We start from the raw sequence: 9,934 nt of genomic DNA on the forward strand, positions 1-9,934 counted from the left end.
AAGTAGAGCCCTATAGACCCCCGGTCTGAAGTAGAGCCCTATAGACCCCCGGTCTGAAGTAGAGCCCTATAGACCCCCGGTCTGAAGTAGAGCCCTATAGACCCCCGGTCTGAAGTAGAGCCCTATAGACCCCCGGTCTGAAGTAGAGCCCTATAGACCCCCGGTCTGAAGTAGAGCCCCATGGACCCCCGGTCTGAAGTAGAGCCCTATAGACCCCCGGTCTGAAGTAGAGCCCCATAGACCCTCGGTCTGAAGTAGAGCCCTATAGACCCCCGGTCTGAAGTAGAGCCCTATAGACCCCCAGTCTGAAGTAGAGCCCTATAGACCCCCGGTCTGAAGTAGAGCCCTATAGACCCCCGGTCTGAAGTAGAGCCCCATGGACCCCCGGTCTGAAGTAGAGCCCCATAGACCCCCAGTCTGAAGTAGAGCCCTGTAGACCCCCGATCTGAAGTAGAGCCCTATAGACCCCCGGTCTGAAGTAGAGCCCTATAGACCCCCGGTCTGAAGTAGAGCCCCATGGACCCCCGGTCTGAAGTAGAGCCCCATGGACCCCCGGTCTGAAGTAGAGCCCCATAAACCCTCGGTCTGAAGTAGTGCCCTATAAAAGGGAAAAAGTTTAGGGTGCCATTTGGGACTCATAAAGGAGAACAGCTGAGGTGTATAAAGATGGCGGCCCCCATTTTACTTACCACACATTCCTGGTTTAGTTCTCCGTTTCGTACATGGCTCTCCATTGCTCCTTTAGAGTTTTTGTATGGTCATTAGCAGAGTATACGTGAACCCAATTTTAGCTTCAAGACGCCTGCAATTTGTAAAACCGAAAAAGTAGATTGTGTTAATTTATTGGCACATTTATCCATATCGCACACCTGTTGTTTTTAAAAACTCAAGCCGATAATACTGAAACAATGACATCATATCCAGGCTGTATCACATCCGGCCGTGATTGGGAGTCACATAGGGCGGCGCGCTATTGGCCCAGCGTCGTTCAGGTTTGACCGGGGTAGGCCGTCATTGTAAATAAGAATTTCAAATTAAATTAAAAATATATAAAAACATATATATTTCTGAAGTCTTCCATCTTTAGCCACGTTCACCATTGAGAGCATCGTCTCCCTCTACAGGCTGCCCCAGGGTATCACATGGCCAAGAAGATCATCAAGCTGATCACGGCCGTCGGACATGTGGTCAACAAAGACCCAGTGGTGGGAAGCAAACTGAAGGTCATCTACCTGGAGAACTACAGAGTCTCCCTGGCTGAGAAAGGTACTATCTATCTACTATATATCTACCTGGAGAACTACAGAGTCTCCCTGGCTGAGAAAGGTACTATCTATCTACTATATATCTACCTGGAGAACTACAGAGTCTCCCTGGCTGAGAAAGGTACGATCTACTATATATATATATCTACCTGGAGAACTACAGAGTCTCCCTGGCTGAGAAAGGTATGATCTACTATAAATCTATCTACTATATATCTATCCACTATATATATATATATCTACCTGGAGAACTACAGAGTCTCCCTGGCTGAGAAAGGTACAATCTACTATAAATCTATCTACTATATATCTATCCACTATATATATATATATCTACCTGGAGAACTACAGAGTCTCCCTGGCTGAGAAAGGTATGATCTACTATATACAGTGCCTTGCGAAAGTATTCGGCCCCCTTGAACTTTGCGACCTTTTGCCACATTTCAGGCTTCAAACATAAAGATATACAACTGTATTTTTTTTGTGAAGAATCAACAACAAGTGGGACACAATCATGAAGTGGAACGACATTTATTGGATATTTCAAACTTTTTTAACAAATCAAAAACTTAAAAATTGGGCGTGCAAAATGATTCAGCCCCCTTAAGTTAATACTTTGTAGCGCCACCTTTTGCTGCGATTACAGCTGTAAGTCGCTTGGGGTATGTCTCTATCAGTTTTGCACATCGAGAGACTGACATTTTTTCCCATTCCTCCTTGCAAAACAGCTCGAGCTCAGTGAGGTTGGATGGAGAGCATTTGTGAACAGCAGTTTTCAGTTCTTTCCACAGATTCTCGATTGGATTCAGGTCTGGACTTTGACTTGGCCATTCTAACACCTGGATATGTTTATTTTTGAACCATTCCATTGTAGATTTTGCTTTATGTTTTGGATCATTGTCTTGTTGGAAGACAAATCTCCGTCCCAGTCTCAGGTCTTTTGCAGACTCCATCAGGTTTTCTTCCAGAATGGTCCTGTATTTGGCTCCATCCATCTTCCCATCAATTTTAACCATCTTCCCTGTCCCTGCTGAAGAAAAGCAGGCCCAAACCATGATGCTGCCACCACCATGTTTGACAGTGGGGATGGTGTGTTCAGGGTGATGAGCTGTGTTGCTTTTTCACCAAACATAACATTTTGCATTGTTGCCAAAAAGTTCAATTTTGGGTTCATCTGACCAGAGCACCTTCTTCCACATGTTTGGTGTGTCTCCCAGGTGGCTTGTGGCAAACTTTAAACGACACTTTTTATGGATATCTTTAAGAAATGGCTTTCTTCTTGCCACTCTTCCATAAAGGCCAGATTTGTGCAATATACGACTGATTGTTGTCCTATGGACAGAGTCTCCCACCTCAGCTGTAGATCTCTGCAGTTCATCCAGAGTGATCATGGGCCTCTTGGCTGCATCTCTGATCAGTCTTCTCCTTGTATGAGCTGAAAGTTTAGAGGGACGGCCAGGTCTTGGTAGATTTGCAGTGGTCTGATACTACTTCCATTATTATCCATATTATCGCTTGCACAGTGCTCCTTGGGATGTTTAAAGCTTGGGAAATCTTTTTGTATCCAAATCCGGCTTTAAACTTCTTCACAACAGTATCTCGGACCTGCCTGGTGTGTTCCTTGTTCTTCATGATGCTCTCTGCGCTTTTAACGGACCTCTGAGACTATCACAGTGCAGGTGCATTTATACGGCGACTTGATTACACACAGGTGGATTGTATTTATCATCATTAGTCATTTAGGTCAACATTGGATCATTCAGAGATCCTCACTGAACTTATGGAGAGAGTTTGCTGCACTGAAAGTAAAGGGGCTGAATAATTTTGCACGCCCAATTTTTCAGTTTTTGATTTGTTAAAAAAGTTTGAAATATCCAATAAATGTCGTTCCACTTCATGATTGTGTCCCACTTGTTGTTGATTCTTCACAAAAAAATACAGTTTTATATCTTTATGTTTGAAGCCTGAAATGTGGCAAAAGGTCGCAAAGTTCAAGGGGGCCGAATACTTTCGCAAGGCACTGTATCTATCCACTATATATATATATATATATCTACCTGGAGAACTACAGTCTCCCTGGCTGAGAAAGGTACGATCTACTATATATCTATCTACTATATATCTATCTACTATATATCTATCTACTATATATATATATACCTGGAGAACTACAGAGTCTCCCTGGCTGAGAAAGGTACAATCTACTATATATCTATCTACTATATATCTATCTACTATATATATATCTAACTGGAGAACTACAGAGTCTCCCTGGCTGAGAAAGGTACGATCTACTATATATCTATCTACTATATATCTATCTACTATATATATATATCTACCTGGAGAACTACAGAGTCTCCCTGGCTGAGAAAGGTACTATCTACTATATACAGTGGTATTTAGTCAGCCACCAATTGTGCAAGTTGTCCCTCCTCTTATCTATTTCCCCCCTACAGTCATCTATTTCCCCCTTACAGTCATCTATTCCCCCCCTACAGTCATCTATTTCCCCCCCTACAGTCATCTATCCTCCCCTACAGTAATCTATTTCCCCCCCTACAGTCATCTATTTCCCCCTTACAGTCATCTATTTCCCCTTTACAGTCATCCCAGCCACAGACCTGTCTGAGCAGATCTCCACAGCTGGCACGGAGGCGTCTGGCACTGGCAACATGAAGTTCATGCTGAACGGAGCGCTCACCATCGGCACCATGGACGGAGCCAACGTAGAGATGGCCGAGGAGGCTGGAGAGGAGAACATGTTCATCTTCGGCATGAGGGTGGAGGACGTGGCAGAGATGGACGTACAGGGGTAACTCACACAGACACACACACACACACACACACACACAGATGGACGTAGAGGGGTAACACACACACAGATGGACGTACAGGGGTAACACACACACACACACACACACAGATGGACGTACAGGGGTAACACACACACACACAGATGGACGTACAGGGGTAACACACACACACACACAGATGGACGTAGAGGGGGAACACACACACACACACACAGATGGACGTACAGGGGTAACACACACACACACACACACACACAGATGGACGTAGAGGGGGAACACACACACACACACAGATGGACGTAGAGGGGGAACACACACACACACAGATGGACATACAGGGGTAACACACACACACACACACACACACACACAGATGGACGTACAGGGGTAACACACACACACACACACACAGATGGACGTAGAGGGGGAACACACACACTTTGGTTTTCCACAATCTACTACAGTGTCGATGGGTTCCACGTTGTGCAACGTTACATGATGATCAACAATACCGTAAAATTTGGTGACGCAACACTTCACTGACTTTATAGTTCATTTTAGTATTGTTTACTTCATAAAATAAATTAATTTCCTGTTGTGTGTGTGTGTGTGTGTGTGTGTGTGTGTGTGTGTGTGTGTGTGTGTGTGTGTGTGTGTGTGTGTGTGTGTGTGTGTGTGTGTGTGTGTGTGTGTGTGTGTGTGTGACGTATTAATACCGGTTTCTACTTTGTCCTCTCCTCTAAAGCTACGATGCCATGACATATTACAACAACATCCCAGAACTGAAGCAGGCCGTTGACCAGATTCAGGGAGGATTCTTCAGCCCCAAACAACCAGAGCTCTTCAAAGACGTCACCAACATGCTCTTCAACCACGACCGGTAGGTACAGTTACTTCACTGTGTGTGTGTGTGGTCTTGGCATTGACTGACTCTCTCTCTTCAGCTTCAAGGTGTTTGCAGACTATGAGGGTTACATAAAGTGCCAGGAGAAAGTCAGCCAACTATATCAGGTAATCATCATTATTCCTCATGTACCTCTAGTTAATAATGACTATATCAGGTAATCATCATTATCCTCTGTGTAACTCTAGTTAATAATGACTATATCAGATAATCATCATTATCCCTCATGTACCTCTAGTTAATAATGACTATATCAGGTAATCATCATTATCCCTCATGTACCTCTAGTTAATAATGACTATATCAGGTAATTATCATTATCTCCCCATGTACCTCTAGTTAATAACTATATCAGGTAATCATCATTATCCCCCCATGTACCTCTAGTTAATAACTATATCAGGTAATCATCATTATCCCTCATGTACCTCTAGTTAATGACGACTTTATCAGGTAATCATCATTATGACTTCCAGAGGCAGTTTGGAACTCGGTAGTGAGTGTTGCAACCGAGGACAGATTATTTTTACGCGCTTTCAGCACTTGCCGGTCCCGTTCCGTGAGCTTGTGTGGCCTACCACTTCGCGGCTGAACCGTTGTTGCTCCTAGACATTTTCACTTCACAATAACTGCACTTAGTTGTCCGAGGCAGCTCTAGCAGGGCAGAACTGACTTGTTGGAAAGGTGGCATCCTATGATGGTGCCACGTTGAAAGTCACTGAGCTCTTCAGTACGGGTAATTCTACTGCCAATGTTTGTCTATGGAGATTGCATGGCTGTGTGCTTGATGTTATACACCTATCAGCAACGGGTGTGGCTGAAATAGTCGAATAACTAATTTTGTGTATATACATTGCATTCGGAAAGTATTCAGACCCCTTCCCTTTATCCACACTAAAATGGATGACATTTTTCTTCATCAATCTACACACAGTAACCCATAATGACAAAGCAAAAACTGGTTTCTCCAAAAATATTTATACTAAAATATCACATTTACATAAGTATTCAGACCCTTCACTCAGTACTTTGTTGAGCTCAGTTTGGCTGGGTGGACAGCTCTAGGAAGAGTCTTGGTGGTTCCAAACGTCTTCCTTTTAAGAATGATGGAGGCCACTGTGTTCTTGGGGACCTTCAATGCTGCAGAAATGTGTTAGTGACCTTCCCCAGATCTGTGCCTTGACACAATCCTGTCTCTGAGCTCTACGGATAATTCCTTCAACCTCATGGCTTGGTTTTTTACTCTGACATGCGCTGTCAACTGTGGGACCTTTATATAGACAGCTGTGTACCTTTCCAAATCATGTCCAATCAATTGAATTTACCACAGGTGGACTCCAATCAAGTTGTAGAAACATCTCAAGGATGATCAATGGAAACAGGATGCAACTTTGCTCAATTTTGAGTCTCATAGCGAAGGGGTCTGAATACTTATGTAAATAAGGTATGCACTGTGTAGTGCATGTCGTTGTCTTAGCTACCTTGGATATGTGGTTGTCTTAGCTACCTTGGATATGTGGTTGTCTTAGCTACCTTGGATACGTCGTTGTCTTAGCTACCTTGGATATGTGGTTGACTTAGCTACCTTGGATATGTGGTTGTCTTAGCTACCTTGGATATGTGGTTGTCTTAGCTACCTTGGATACGTGGTTGTCTTAGCTACCTTGGATACGTGGTTGTCTTAGCTACCTTGGATACGTGGTTGTCTTAGCTACCTTGGATACGTGGTTGTCTTAGCTACCTTGGATACGTGGTTGTCTTAGCTACCTTGGATACGTGGTTGTCTTAGCTACCTTGGATACGTGGTTGTCTTAGCTACCTTGGAGATGTGGTTGTCTTAGCTACCTTGGAGATGTGGTTGTCTTAGCTACCTTGGATACGTGGTTGTCTTAGCTACCTTGGATACGTGGTTGTCTTAGCTACCTTGGAGATGTGGTTGTCTTAGCTACCTTAACTGAATGCACTTACTTTAAGTGACCAAAGTGTAAGTAAATTTTACTTATATATTACTATGACAATATATATTATAAATTATACTTTTGTATTATATGATGACATACAGTATATGATATATATTATTCATGTTGTTCCTTATAGAATCCTAAGGAGTGGACGCAGATGGCGATCAAGAATATCGCTGCTTCCGGAAAGTTCTCTAGCGACCGCACCATCACCGACTACGCCACGGAGGTGTGGGGGGTGGAGCCTACTGATCTGAAGATCCCACCCCCCAACGAGCCCCGCAAGGCCTTGGAGGAGACCGCCAGGGTGCTGACGGAGAAGTGAGGCTGCCTGGTGTGGTGTAGGGTGACATTGCCCCTAGACGCTGATCTTGGGTCAGTTTTTTTTCTAATGGTTGAGGGGAAGTGGATTCTAGATTTGTATCTAGGGAAACGTCACCCAGAAGCGCCTCGTGTTCTTTTTAAAGGGACAATCTGGGATTCAGACAACAACAAAGCAGTCACCACGCTACTTTTGGTAAACAGCTGAGGGATAGCCACTCCCAAATGTATAAACGCAGCTATGGAGGCAAGTCCATCTGTGAGATTGAAATGTTTTAACCATGTATTGAAATGAGTCAAATCCCAGATTGCCCCTTTAGCTCAATAAACTGAGTTTTGTTTGTAAAACACCTTAACTGATGCAAATTAACAGTCTGCTACATACCCTCAGAATAAACAAACAACAGTCTGCTACATACCCTCAGAATCCACAAACAACAGTCTGCTACATACCCTCAGAATAAACAAACAGTCTGCTACATACCTTCAGAATAAACAAACAGTCTGCTACATACCCTCAGAATAAACAAACAGTCTGCTACATACCTTCAGAATAAACAAACAGTCTGCTACATACCCTCAGAATAAACAAACAGTCTGCTACATACCTTCAGAATAAACAAACAGTCTGCTACATACCCTCAGAATAAACAAACAGTCTGCTACATACCTTCAGAATAAACAAACAGTCTGCTACATACCTTCAGAATAAACAACAGTCTGCTACATACCTTCAGAATAAACAAACAACAGTCTGCTACATACCCTCAGAATCCACAAACAACAGTCTGCTACATACCCTCAGAATAAACAACAGTCTGCTACATACCTTCAGAATAAACAAACAACAGTCTGCTACATACCCTCAGAATAAACAACAGTCTGCTACATACCTTCAGAATAAACAAACAGTCTGCTACAAACCCTCAGAATAAACAACAGTCTGCTACATACCTTCAGAATAAACAAACAACAGTCTGCTACATACCCTCAGAATCCACAAACAACAGTCTGCTACATACCCTCAGAATAAACAACAGTCTGCTACATACCCTCAGAATAAACAAACAGTCTGCTACATACCCTCAGAATAAACAAACAGTCTGCTACATACCCTCAGAATAAACAAACAGTCTGCTACATACCTTCAGAATAAACAAACAGTCTGCTACATACCCTCAGAATAAACAAACAGTCTGCTACATACCCTCAGAATAAACAAACAGTCTGCTACATACCTTCAGTATAAACAAACAGTCTGCTACATACCCTCAGAATAAACAAACAGTCTGCTACATACCTTCAGAATAAACAACAGTCTGCTACATACCTTCAGAATAAACAAACAGTCTGCTACATACCTTCAGAATAAACAAACAACAGTCTGCTACATACCTTCAGAATAAACAAACAGTCTGCTACATACCTTCAGAATAAACAACAGTCTGCTACATACCTTCAGACTAAACAAACAGTCTGCTACATACCTTCAGAATAAACAACAGTCTGCTACATACCTTCAGAATAAATAACAGTCTGCTACATACCTTCAGAATAAACAAACAGTCTGCTACATACCTTCAGAATAAACAACAGTCTGCTACATACCTTCAGAATAAACAAACAACAGTCTGCTACATACCTTTAGAATAAACAAACAGTCTGCTACATACCTTCAGAATAAACAAACAGTCTGCTACATACCCTCAGAATAAACAAACAGTCTGCTACATACCTTCAGAATCCACAAACAACAGTCTGCTACATACCTTCAGAATAAACAAACAACAGTCTGCTACATACCCTCAGAATCCACAAACAACAGTCTGCTACATACCCTCAGAATCCACAAACAACAGTCTGCTACATACCTTCAGAATAAACAAACAGTCTGCTACATACCTTCAGAATAAACAAACAGTCTGCTACATACCCTCAGAATCCACAAACAACAGTCTGCTACATACCCTCAGAATCCACAAACAACAGTCTGCTACATACCCTCAGAATAAACAAACAGTCTGCTACATACCTTCAGAATCCACAAACAACAGTCTGCTACATACCTTCAGAATAAACAAACAACAGTCTGCTACATACCTTCAGAATCCACAAACAACAGTCTGCTACATACCTTCAGAATAAACAAACAGTCTGCTACATACCTTCAGAATAAACAACAGTCTGCTACATATCTTCAGAATAAACAAACAACAGTCTGCTACATACCTTCAGAATCCACAAACAACAGTCTGCTACATATCTTCAGAATAAACAAACAGTCTGCTACATATCTTCAGAATAAACAAACAGTCTGCTACATACCTTCAGAATCCACAAACAACAGTCTGCTACATACCTTCAGAATAAACAAACAGTCTGCTACATATCTTCAGAATAAACAAACAGTCTGCTACATACCTTCAGAATAAACAAACAGTCTGCTACATATCTTCAGAATAAACAAACAGTCTGCTACATATCTTCAGAATAAACAAACAGTCTGCTACATACCCTCAGAATAAACAAACAGTCTGCTACATACCCTCAGAATAAACAACAGTCTGCTACATACCCTCAGAATAAACAACAGTCTGCTACATATCTTCAGAATAAACAAACAGTCTGCTACATACCTTCAGAATCCACAAACAACAGTCTGCTACA

At 42.4% G+C, this 9,934-nt stretch overlaps 1 protein-coding gene across 1 annotated transcript in view; it reads left to right on the plus strand.

Moving 5' to 3' along the window:
• pygl (phosphorylase, glycogen, liver) overlaps nucleotides 1–9,912 on the plus strand; it is a 35,029-nt gene extending 25,117 nt beyond the window's left edge. Inside the window, exons 16-20 of the mRNA XM_036955307.1 lie at nucleotides 1,125–1,266; nucleotides 3,873–4,080; nucleotides 4,827–4,961; nucleotides 5,026–5,092; nucleotides 7,083–9,912. Coding sequence (XP_036811202.1) covers nucleotides 1,125–1,266; nucleotides 3,873–4,080; nucleotides 4,827–4,961; nucleotides 5,026–5,092; nucleotides 7,083–7,271 — 741 coding nt within the window. The 3' untranslated portion in view covers nucleotides 7,272–9,912. The remainder of the gene's footprint in view (nucleotides 1–1,124; nucleotides 1,267–3,872; nucleotides 4,081–4,826; nucleotides 4,962–5,025; nucleotides 5,093–7,082) is intronic.
• The last annotated feature ends 22 nt before the right edge of the window (nucleotides 9,913–9,934 follow it).

Source organism: Oncorhynchus mykiss, chromosome 19, assembly GCF_013265735.2.
Source record: "Oncorhynchus mykiss isolate Arlee chromosome 19, USDA_OmykA_1.1, whole genome shotgun sequence".
NCBI lineage: Eukaryota > Metazoa > Chordata > Actinopteri > Salmoniformes > Salmonidae > Oncorhynchus > Oncorhynchus mykiss.